This window comes from Parus major, chromosome 12 (genome assembly GCF_001522545.3).
Source record: "Parus major isolate Abel chromosome 12, Parus_major1.1, whole genome shotgun sequence".
Lineage (NCBI taxonomy): Eukaryota > Metazoa > Chordata > Aves > Passeriformes > Paridae > Parus > Parus major.
In genome coordinates this window covers 10,567,779-10,580,260 of record NC_031781.1, presented here as the reverse complement: position 1 = coordinate 10,580,260, position 12,482 = coordinate 10,567,779, and the positions used below count along the sequence as shown (strand labels likewise).

At 43.7% G+C, this 12,482-nt stretch overlaps 1 protein-coding gene across 1 annotated transcript in view; it reads right to left on the bottom strand.

Annotated features, from left to right (window-relative positions):
- The window catches only part of LOC107210074 (netrin-4-like), a 40,381-nt gene extending 28,443 nt beyond the window's left edge, over positions 1-11,938 (bottom strand). The window contains exons 1-3 of the mRNA XM_015640441.3: positions 11,781-11,938; positions 10,506-11,659; positions 4,069-4,610 (exon numbers count right to left, since the gene is read on the bottom strand). Of these exons, the coding sequence (XP_015495927.1) occupies positions 4,069-4,610; positions 10,506-10,572 (609 nt within the window). The 5' untranslated portion in view covers positions 10,573-11,659; positions 11,781-11,938. The remainder of the gene's footprint in view (positions 1-4,068; positions 4,611-10,505; positions 11,660-11,780) is intronic.
- Positions 11,939-12,482: the final 544 nt, after the last annotated feature.

The following is a 12,482-nucleotide window of genomic DNA, read 5'->3' as shown; positions in this document are numbered from 1 at the left end:
AGCCTGTCTTGGTCTGGCATTCACCGAGTGGAGGGTGTTTAGAAGAGTGATTAAATGTCTTTTAGCCACAAAGAGGGTCCACTCATCTTTGACAAAAGGCGCTGCTGGGGACTTCTGTCCCTAAAGAGGTCACCACAGGATACAAAACGGAGAATGAACAGGTCTTCTGTGCAAGGCACACTTAACATGTTGCCATAGAAACCAGTTACTTAATTCAGGCATACACAATCCTTCCAGCCCCCAGTGAATTCCAGTAATGGGTTTATTATATCACACTTCATTGGTGTCATCTGTCACACAGACACTCACATAAATGAACCAGCCTTTGATTCAGAACTCCCTTCCACCAGCTAGACCCAGTAGGGGAAGGGTCTCCTTCTGAGCCTGATGGTTATGAGCAGGTCAGTGTTTCACCCCACTTCTCATGCTAATGTCTTCCTTCCATGCAAACATCATATTCAATGGAGAAGAACATTTGTTTTCATTTCCTGATATTCCAGTTTATTAAAAACGTGCTTTTAATCTCTCAGATCCTTGAGTGCACGTGCTGTCAGGATGCAGGTTCAAACATTTCAGTCCTTTTTCCCCCACGTGATGTTTGAACTGCAACTCACATTGATGTCTGATGCAATTTCTCCTTCTGCTTGGGCCAGAGTTTTGATTTATGTTATCTGACCTGATGGCTCATTTTAGGTTCCATGACTATATAGTACAGTGTTTTTAAGTTAGAAGAACAGATGGATGGACAAGTGGGAAAAAATGTCTCAGTCATGCCAGTATTCCCTGTAGATGCAGTTACAGATGATGAAGAGACCTTAAAACTGTGGTGTTGGTTTCAGTTCATGAGATAATGATGAAGATCCTAGGATTCAGATAGATAGATTCTACCTATTAAAGTATTCTGGATCTGAATGGGAGTAGGGTATTTAACAAATGCCTGAGTAAAAGAAAATGCAAAAGATGTATTAGAAAGTAATCTTCTTGAATGTCTGTATGAGGTGTTCCCCAGTGCCTTATGTCTCCGATGTATCTTATCTGAGATGGAATGGAGATATGTGACCCCGTCAGGGGGGAAAAATAGGGGGCAATCAACCAGAGACAAGGGATGTGCCTTAACTTAGCATTATGTTCTGCTGTGACTTTGTCATGTCACTCATCCAAATGTCTTTTGCTCCATTCTAGACTTCTACATTTTTCTCTTCTGAAAAATTTTTTACCTTGCTTTTAGGAAGAAACTCTTTCAGTGGTCTTGATGGCCAGAATATGCTGCTTGAGATCTCAGTTTCCAGATGTGTGTAGGTTACTGTGGCTCTACCCCCTTCCCCTTTCACATCTGCATTCTCAGTTCTGGAAGCCAGTTGACCTGAAATCTTGTTTCATGATGTGTCCCAGCATGGGTTTTAAACCTAAGTACTCTCACTAGGCAATCTTTTTTTTTTTTTTTCTTTTTTCTTTTTCCTTTTTTAAATTCCTTTTGTGCCCTGTTAAAAAAGGAATTTGTGTCTGTTCTAAGAATGAATAGGACCCAAGAATAACCTGAGTCTCATGTGGTGAAAATTACTTCAAACCCCTCAGTAAAGAAAACTGGCATTTATGTCAGAGCATTAATTAGCACTTAAGTTGGAACAGTTTTGATCATTTCAGTCGTGCTGTCAGCTTGTGATGTGAGCCCCTTGGCAATCCAAGGCTTAGCCAGCATCAGTAACTGGGTAGGTCAGAGTAGAGGTGAGAAAGAAGCAGAGAACACTAAAAAAATACTGGTGGGGATTCAGTCAGCTGCCTTCAAAGTCACTCGAGTCAGTGCTTGAGGGGATGCTCTGGTGACATTTGTGACATCTTCAAAACAAGGTGTAAAATTGCAGTTCTGAGGTGTGTGGGCAAAGCTCCCGTGAGACCTGTAGTAACAGTAGCAGTGTCACTCAGGGAAATCTGCTCAGGTATCACTTTAAATAGCTACACTCTGCCTTCCTTTATTTCAACTCACAAAAGGATCTGCTATGTCATACTGCTGACCTGAAAACCTGCTGCTTCTGCACCTTTGCCACGGGACATTTATGGATAGATTAAGAGGTTTCTGTAAAGTCTGTCCAGATCTGGACAATCCTTTTGGGTTAATCTGCTGTGATACAGTATTTGTCTTGTCCTCTGTTGTTACCACACAGATTCCTGTGTGCTGCTTTAGAGCCTCAGCACTTCTCCCATGGAGGAAGTGACCTCTGCACCTATTCAATTCATATTCATGAAAGTATTTGGGATCTGCAGGGGTAAAATAGGACTGGTTTCATTATTAGTATTGTTTCCTGACATCTACTACCATGCCATTGATTAAGCACACACATACTCATTTCAGCATAGCTGCTGCCCAAATTGACAGAATCACTTTGACACTTGTAATCACAAAGGCTTGCATCAGATGAATGTTTTATTATTTGATTTTCTGCCATCCACTTCTTAGATTTGTTGTAGCAGCAGCAGCACATGGTCTTAATGATATTCCCCAAGGTTAAGTAAGCACAAAAGCCAACACAGTGCAGGGGACACTGTACTAGAGAGGGAAGGGTTATTTTGCATTTAAGACCAAAGCATTTCACTCAGACCCTGTATTCTGTCCCCCACTCAACCAGAATTGTCCTCCTTTACCACAAAACATTTCACCTTCCTGTGCTGCTCTTTTCCCATCTGTGAAATGGCAGCAGAACCCTGTATGTGTGCTGAAGATTATTAACTGGATCTTGCAAAGTACTTCCAGATTTTTGATTGGAAGGCACACAAGAATGGAAAAGTATATTACTTGCCGAGATTCTTGACGTGGCAAATTGCAACCTCCCTACAGAAAACATTTGCATGCATTTGACTTGCATTTGACTTTGACATGAAATGAATCATGATAACTGACCAGCAGAATTACTGCTCCAGAAATAAGGCAGTTTAGTAGTCAGATGATCTGTTCCAGGTTTCTAATACTCAGAGATCTTTCTCAGCCTGTTACACACAGATGAATTCAATCTCTCCCTACAGCTGTGCCCCTGCCTCGGGTATAGTACCTTGGCTTCTTCTCATGTACATTTTGAAGTGCACTGCTGCAGCACTGGGTTTTCTGAAGCCTATCTGGACCATTCACCTCCCACCTAAGCTTAATTTGCAGATAAGTGTTACTGCTGAGTCTCCTGACCACTCCAAGATGGAAACCAAAAGGATTGTGACTTCTCTGAGGAAGAGAGAAGGAAGTGAAAGAACATGAAAAGTTTCAATCCTCTGTTGAAATTATAGGAAAATCTCATAATCTTGCTTTATGACTTTGTCTTCTCTGAAAAATGATACCAATGATACTTTTGGTCATTCCCATCTGAGCTGTTTCAAGACTGATGAATGAAAAGAGTCTAATCAGTAGTCAATGTTCCTGTCAGAGGAATTTATCAGAACAATTGTACCTTTATTTAAAAAACACTCTTTTGCATGTATTTAAGAACAAATCAGAATATTCATACCAAGGGAGGGCTTTTCCCACCATTGAGTAGTAAATCCTGGCTGTTCTCTCCCACTTCTGCTTCCAAGCAGTTTCATTTCTGAAGCCTATGGCTTGATACAATCAGCCATAGTCACCACCAGCATGAAAAGTGAAAGCAAGAAAACATTGAACTTGGAGAATTATGTATTTAAAAGTCATCCAATAATCTAAGAATTTTTATATGAAGAAAAAAAAGAAAGATTATGCAGTTCACGTCATCCTAAAGTGAAAATGGTTTGGATAAATCTGACTCTGCAGATGTGTGTTTCCCACATCTGCTTTGCTAGAATTCTAGTTCAGTTTTGGGCATCTGCAGTGTAAAATTAGGTAATGTTCATATTATCCTGTGAGCTCTCATAAAAGAAATTTGCTAAAGCGTTTCTATCCCTGATGTATAATTTCTCTTCTTCTTCCCCTTTATTTGCTCTACACAAAGTCTTTAGGGAGAGGATACCTTTTTAATGTATCTGCACAGTATCTCTTTGAGATACACTCTCTGTTTTCTGCCAGTCTGGAGCTGTCTGACATTAAACTTAGTCCAAATCTCAATTATTGCTTACCTCTCCTCTGGTGCAGGGCACTGCATCTGAATACCTGGAAGTGCACATGGAGCCTTCCTCAACGAGATCATCCTGGAGCCCAAAAGTAGCTGTACAGTTGACAGAGAAATACTTGTAGGGCCTCCAAGTCTGCCCATAATCCTGGGATCTTTCCAGCACCATGGCAGCTGGGCGAGGTGACTTGAACACAGCAATGACGTGGGTCAGGTAGAATTCTGTTTCAAAGTCCAGTCGGATTTCCTCTCTGTGTACCCCTTGGGCTGACTGCCACCAGGAGACGGGGTTTGCAAAGAAATCATCCGTCATGTCAGCAGGGAGGTGGGAGTTATCGGGCTGGTTGGTGTTGCATTTGGCGCAGCGGGGCTGCCCACAGCTGGGGGAGGCGTGGTGGAGGAGGTTCTGGTCTGGGTAGAAGCAGAAGAGCTCTGTGCTGTTCTGGCCACACGTGGTGGTGGTCACTGGTGTCCTTCCTGTGGCGAGGTTCCCCACGGGAGGGTTGCAGGCATGGCCATTGCAGCGGAAGGCTCGTGGTCTTGTGGGATCTGAAGGAAAAGAAACACAACAAGTAGAATTTCTCAAGTAGTTCTCATGGTGTAAGCCGGGTGACAACACAAATGTTTGGAGTCCTCATCTGGGGACTGGCATTTAAGAGGACACCTTTGAAGGAGAGCTGCTTCATCTTTTCACACAAGGTTTAGGGATAGTGACTCAATAAATCTAGTCTTTGTGTTTGGTGCCTAACTCAGAAACTGATCTTTAGAAAAACTCCTGCTTATGGTGCTTAACTTTGATTTCCATTGAAAATGCAATTGTGCCAGTCTATTGAATTTTATGGTTAACCAGAGAAATCTTGTGGTTTTTACTTTCCCTCTAGTAAAGCTCCATATTGAAGGAGTGAATCTATTCCATGGCTTTATTTTCATGGTAATCAGAGAGCACATTCACACTGGACTGGACATTGTCAATACGTTAAGAGATGATTCCTGACTAACAAGTTACAGACATTAATTACAATTATGAACACATGAAGAAAGCCTGTATTGCTATAGCTGAGTGTTGAGCTTCTACTGCTTCTAATAAGATCAGGTGGAGTTATTAATTTGTTGCAAAGCTGAAAATCGAGTCTCTGTTTTGTTTAAATACCTTGACATGGAGGTGGTGGTTACATTCTATTTGCCAAGTGTGCAAATACTGACAATTTTTTGGTATCTTCAATGTATATATTAACTTATTTCTAAATTAATAAAAGGAAGGGATAACCACAAAATCTTAATGTTGTTTGAAAATCAGTAGTATCTTGTGAACTGGAATTAAAGGTCATTCCAAAACCTTATCTCTATGCTGGAGAAAACTGCATTTCTAATGACATACAGTGTTCTCTTTGCAACTTAACACTCTAGAAGGAGTTAAAGACTGACCTTCCAAGGTCATAAATCTAATCCAAGAGGTCACAAGTCAGATGACTGGATTTAGGTCTTACAGGAAATGACCCTTCCAATGAAATGTGGCACGACCCTGGGTAAAGCCTGGGTAATCTAGGAGCAGTTCAAAGGTCATCTATAAATTCAGCATTCTAGGCCAAATTTTAAAATCCCTACTCCATTTATATTCAGCCTTTTCTTTGGTAAAATCAGTTTAAAAATCAAGTTAGGTGAAAGAAAGGGGTCTGAAATTTTGTCTGATGAAAGTACTCAGATTGTAAATGTTGTTGGATGAAATGGGCATTCCTCTTTCCTAAAGGAAAGTTTAAAGTGAAAAAATGCATCCAGCTTGCACAGTTTTGCTTCTCAGTTGATCCTGTCCTCAGTTCCTCAGTGACATCTCTGCACAGGCCAGGAAAGAAAGGTCAGACAAGAACTCTCTTTTTGAAAACACTTCATCAATTCTGCATTCCAGGGGTAGGATGCAAAATAGTTATTGCATGTCCACTGAATCCCATGACCAATGGTTTGTGCCATTGTAGCTCACATACAGTTCCAGGTAGTCTGAAATTTCAGATAGCAAGGAAGGAGATCATCCACAAATGCTCTTGTCTGCTCTTAGGAACAGGTGGAAGCCACCTCCAAGGTAATTTGCAGTGTGTTGTCTGGCAATGATTTCCTTTTACCTTCAGCTGAGCAGGTGATCCTCAGCACTACCAAAAGTAAGCAAAGATATAATGAGCTACAAGGGCACAGCTCAAGAATGTCTCTCCAAATGGCATTTAGGTTCATGTCCAAACTGCTTGGTAAAAACTGCTTGGTAAAAACTGCTGGAAATAAGGGAGGCAATTTCTGTGTTTAAAGCAGATTCAGTATTAACTGATTTTGCTCAGTGCTGCACAAAGGTGTCATCTTTGCCTCCAGAGAATTTTAGTGGGACTGGTCTTACGACTGAGCTTTGAACAAGCATTAGTTCTGACAAAGAGTCAGGTTACTTAGTTTTGATTAAGAATGGATCCATGTTACAAATGTTATTGGATTATGGATGATGATGTATAAATTTACCATGTAATTAAAAGAAAGCCCATCTCTATTGATGGATTATGCCACTAAGGCTTTCACAGAAGAAATGGGATGCTGGAGTTCTAAATTAAGGAAGTTGCATAAGGGGGAAGCTTTGCAGACAAGAATGTAAGAAAGCAGAAAAGGAAACATTTTCTAAAGGGAATGGCTGCTTTTTGTATTTCCCATAAATGGGCTATTAGTTTTGTATTGAATTTTTAGCTATTTTTTTCTGAGCCTTGAAAAGAAAGATGTTTTTTCCCCTGAACAGTAGTCACAAGAAGGTTTATCTGCTCTGCCTGCTAATGCAGCAACATCAATAAACAGTTCCTGTCTGAACTGCTGTGTCATTAGGTAAATGGGAGAAGAACAAAGTGCAAATTAGCAGAAGGGAGTTTGAGAGAAGGAGAGAGAATGGAAAACAAAATCTGCAGTCGATTAAAAGCTTTGTATTTAAAGAAATCAATTGGCAGAACATTGTTTGGCCACAAGGATAGTGCAGCCCGTCCATCACTCACTGGTTCTGTGGAAACAACACGAAATATTGAGTCTGGACAGCAAGAGGAGACTGCTGCAGGAGAGAAACAGCAGCCAGGCGAACACACAACTTACCCCAACTGCCAGGAGGAATCACTGAATAATTCATAGAGAATTAAACAATTTGATTACGCACGGGCACTGCATGTTATTATGAGGTTGATTAGTTTTTACTCCATGGAGGGTGGCTTGGCTCCATAAATAGTATGATTAAAAAAATTATTTGTTTGTTTTCTGGTCCCTCAGATCTGTGCCACAAAGTGGCAGGTCAATGGCACATGCCCAGCCGTGTTATAACAGTGCTGTTACCTGGTGATTAGGGACTCATGACTCATGACTCAGTTCAAGGGAGGTCATATTGTGGATATTCCTGGGACACCATTTCAAATGAAGATCTCTTACTTCACAGTTTTGTACTAAAACACTGTAGACATTAACTAAAACCAGGTTCAATTATTTTTTCTTCATTTCTTTCCACCCTCCATTGGATACTCAACAGAAGAAAGGTCATATGGCAACTCATCCAAAACCTGCTGATATGACTGGAAAGATGCCTAATATTTTCTGAGTGATTCAAATTGGAATTTTTATTTGTTTTCCATATGCAGGTTTATGATTTAATGTGTTCAAATCTCCTGCAGTGAGTCAGGACAGTAAATTTCATATATCTCAGAAAGAGCAAAACCTTTAGGCATCTTCTGCTGCGTGTTTAATGGAGCAACTTCAGCATGTATGTCCGACCTGGATTTCACTTGTTATGTATCTGCTCAACTTTTTTCTTAATAACCAAGACCTTATAAGTGTTATTCTAAATCTAACCACCCTGGGGACTTAAGTTGCTCAAGTTTTTCTTAGCCAGACCTAGAATTTTGCCCTTTAACACTGGTTTCAACAGCTGTACAACCCTTTGGTTTGTCTGGGGCCAGCATGCTGTAAGTTTGGCAGGTCTTCATCCCCTTTTGAGAAGCCTGGTGTATTTCTGCACTAAAATAGTTCTGATAACTGGGGCTAATGAGCCTGCTGTCAAAATACCTCTGAGGTGAAATTCAGAATGTGCCATGAAACCAAACTTGAGGCATGGACAGAAGAACAAGATCCCAGGCTGGGGCCCTCTTCCATCGTGTCCAGTTGCAGTCTGCCTGTCCACATCCTTCCTGGAGCAGCAGTGGGCTCCAGCACCTGCAGCTTCATTGGCAGATGAGCTGAATAACCTCAGATGAAACCAGGTCCTGCTAATAACCAGGTCCTGCAATCCTTGATTTTCAGCTTGATGGTAGAAGTGGCCATTTTTTACCACATCACACTTTCTTTTCCAGGGCTCCCAGTGGGACGAGAGCTGGCCTGGGTGCTGCTCCCCAGGCTGCTGCTCGCATGGGGAGGTCTGGGGCGGAAGCAAGAGCTCAAGCTGTTGTCAGCTGCACTAAGTGTCCCTTATGCAAGAGTTTTCAGATGACTGCAGAGTTGATTTGAGGGGAATAATGCCCTCCACCTGCATAAGAGAAGGGGAAGGATTGTCCAAGTGTCACATCTTACACTATGAACCCAAGCTGACTGCTCCAGCCTAATAAGTAAGGTGTTTGGTTTTTTGTTTGGATGTTTTTTTCTCCATTATGTTTAAAGATCTAAGGAGTCAATCTTGACAACCCAGACTGTCTTCTCTGCACAGAGGTGGCAGAAGGCAAATATTGGACTCCCCACAAATATTATGTGCCTTGTACTCCCCACAGGCTAATGAAGTATGCCAAAAACATACTTCTCTGTGCTTCTCTAAATAAAGAATCAAAACCTAGCAGGCAACCCTTGTGCTTCCACAGGCTGATTGTTCGTGCAACCTTTCATTCAAACACCAAATATTTATTTAAAGGGGCATTGAATCCTTAGCAGCATCACCTTCAATATCCACTTATTTTGCTGGTATTCACTATGTCCTACACTATTATTTTGAGTGAGTTGAGCTCCAAACAGAACACACTCCCTCCCTGCAAATTCACTTTCTAAGCAGCCAGCTGGGAGCTGTGTTTCCTTGAAGATTCATTTTCTCTTTGTGAATTGGATGCAGAGCAGATTTAGGCTAGTTTCTAACAGGCTGCCTTCTGCAAGTGTCAGCAACTTCCCAGGAGGTCTCTGCAGCATCTCTGTGCTGAGTGTTCTGTGTCCTCTAGGAGCTTACATCCTAGCCTGGGGAGCTAGAGAATGCCTAGAGTAAGACACTAAGAGAATTAAGGCACATGTACTCCCTCCCCTCACTCCCTGTCACGCTGTGACAGCCTTTTCCCCAAATGAGTTACTGGGTAATATGACAGGATGGTGAATTTATGAGCTGTTTCCAGTTTTTAAGAAAATAATTCTTGTGGTTATGGAAATCTGCTGTCTGTTATCAGAGGGGTTCTAGCTAGGGAATAATCTGAGCTGAATCCACTTGATCTGCCTCTGCCTTCAGTGGAACTTGCAGGATAGCTGAGCGCTTCAGTTGCTTTCAAATCACTGCATGAAGAGTGTTGTTCCTGTCCTAATACTCTGAGCACACAGGTGAAATTTAAACCATTGAAATGCTTTCCTATACAGGAAGAGAGATTCCAAGAGAGTATCTCAAAGGAAAAGTCACCAAGGATGAACTGTTTTTTCATCAATAATTATTTTTATTTTTTTCTGACCTGATTCTTGTAATTAATCCTTTTTGAACTTAAAGATGTATTAAACCACTACAGAAAGGACATAAATCCAGTGCTTTGCTTCCTTTCCTTTAAGGAATTTGTCTTCATCATAATCCAGATATTTTTAGAACCCCATGTAAATACCATTACAGCTGTATCATTCCTATATGTGTTTATTTGTACACCCACATGTCTACTCACAACTAATCAGCTTCTCTCTCTGTTTTAATTAATTTTTCTCTAATGCTAATTTATTCCTGTCCTCTGCATGTTAACTATTCAGTTAAGATGTCCTACACAGTATCTCTGATTTTTAATGATGCAATATTAAGTTAGAAGAGAATAATTCAGATTCCTGCACTGATGCTTTCCAAGGATGTTGTCATTTCACTCTGGTCCTGCCTAGGAAGGCAGTGTTTCACCCCCAAAACAAACATCCAGTGTATCTCACTCCATCTACCTTTCTTTCTCTTACTTTTCTTTTGTCTTAAAAAATGATACTCTCCTTTCTTTTAAGGGTGTATGAACCTGTGCATCCTATGATAAGTCTTTGGAAGAAGGATGAATTATATAGTTGGGTATTGCAGGGAATAAGAAGCATTTGTATATATTGACCAACGCAGATTCCTTGTAAAAATCAACCTAAAATAAAGATGTTTCCACAATTTATTTTTCACAAACAGACCTGATTTCTATCCCCTTTCCCCTTGCTAAATCTAGGATAAATTGTTTCAGAATGGCAATATTGATTTATTTTGCTTACCTGCTTCCCCATGTCCAGAAATAAAATATTCCAAGAACACAATCAGCATGATGCCTTTATGCTGCATGGCTGTCAGTAAAATATTTGTCCTCAGTGAAGCAAAAAAGACCTGCAGTAATCTACAGGTTTGGTGCTTGCATGGTTTTTCTGTTTTCTTTCTTTCTGCTCACCTTCCTCTCAGTGTAGGGGTCAAGGCTGCTGTCTCATTCTTCTTGCTCTCTTTCGTGTCCAGAGGTGGTTTGGTTTTTTTCAGGGCTCAGATGCCTTCTGGGTGTCACCCATACATTGCTTCCAATAAATAAATAAATCACGAGGGGTTTCTGAGCCTTTAGCCCTCTCCATGCAGCGGGCAGGGGACGTTCACATCTCTGACGCAGCCCCTTGGATGCACCATCGGGGGCTGATGCGAGGCGGGGAGCTCTGCTCGGTCCGGTCCTTGGCGCTTGTTTGGATGCTATTTCGAAACTTTCATTTCTGCTCCTTGCTTTTGGTGGAGCTCCGGCTCTGCGGTGCCCGGGCTCGCCCTGGCAGCCCTCCGTACCCCGCCGCTGCTCCCCGGGCTGGAGAGGGGTCCTGAACCCTGCTTTGTTAGGAGGTGCCCCCCTGTACCTTCTCTCCCTTTGCTCCCTGCAGCATGGGGTCATAAGAAGAAAAGAGTTGGCTTTGGTCCCTGAGAGATGATGAGAAGCAAGCGCTTTCTTGGCTCTTCTCTTTTTTTTTTTCTCTATTTTTTTTATTATTTTGGTTTGTTTTATTTTATTTTATTTCCCTTCTCCCTCCGCTCTCACGGAAGCCGCTTCTCCCCCACCTCCGAGGGATTTGCTTCACACAGTGAGCGCCAGGGGAGTGGAAAACAAACGCAGCGCCAGCTCTGCGGGGCCGGTGCCCGGGTAGTCCCCGGTCTGCGCTGCTGGAGCGGCTCCTGGCCGCCGCTCGGGGCTGCGCTCCCGGGATGGAGGTGCGGGGAAAGGGAGGGGGCTGGAGAATCCTTCCTCCCTCCTGCTACAGCAGAGCTCGGGGCGGGGGGTCCTGCCCTCCCGAGGGCGGGTTAGTTATCTGCAAGTTTTGTCTCTGCTCCCTTCAGCCTCTGTCTAGCACATCTCTCCGTCCTAACCGGGCACTTCTCAGTTCTCCTCCTCTCTGGTCCTGTCTGGCTGCAAAGGGAATTATTAAAACATGTGATCTTTATTCCTGCGCTTTATCTGTGCCCTTTTTTTGTTGTTTCGTTTTGGTTTTTTTCTGCCTTTATTAATTTTGTTAAGGTCGGTTCCGCACCTCCTCTCGGCTGGGCTGGTCTTGGCTGGGCTCAGCTGCGGGCGTTGTTTCCCAGCCGCCTCCTCTCCTGTGCAGCCGGGCTGGCTGTGCTTGTCCCTCTGCGTGTCCGTGTCCGTGTGTCCCTCTGCGTGTGTCCGTGTGCGTGTCCGTGTCCGTCTGCATGTCCATGTGTCCCTGTGGTGTCCCTGTGTCCCTGTGCGTGTGCCCGTGTCCTTGTGTGTGTGTCCCTGTGTCCCTGTCCGTGTGTGTGTCCGTATCCGTGTGTGTGTCCGTATCCATATTCGTGTCCGTGTCCGTGTGCATGTCCGTGTGTCCCTGTGCTCGTGTCCGTGTCTGTGTGAGTGTGCGTGTCCGTGTGTGTGTCCGTGTGTCCCTGTCCGTGTCCGTGTCCGTGTCCGTGTCCGTGTCCGTGTCCGTGTCCGTGTCCGTGTCCGTGTGTGCTCGCAGGCGGGGGCGCGCCGTGTCCGTCTGTCCCTGCAGCACCCTCTGCCCGCCCGGCCGGCGCACGGCACTGCCCGGTACCCCGGGACCGCTCCGCAGCCGCGGCAGCCGGGACAGGACAGGCGGGAAGCCGGGACAGGACAAGCGGGCAGTCGGGACAGGACAGGCGGGCAGCCGGGGACTGGCGCTGCCCGGGACTGCGGTGTCCGGGGCTGCGGTGTCCGGGACTGCTGTGTCCGGGACTGCGGTGTCCGGGACTGC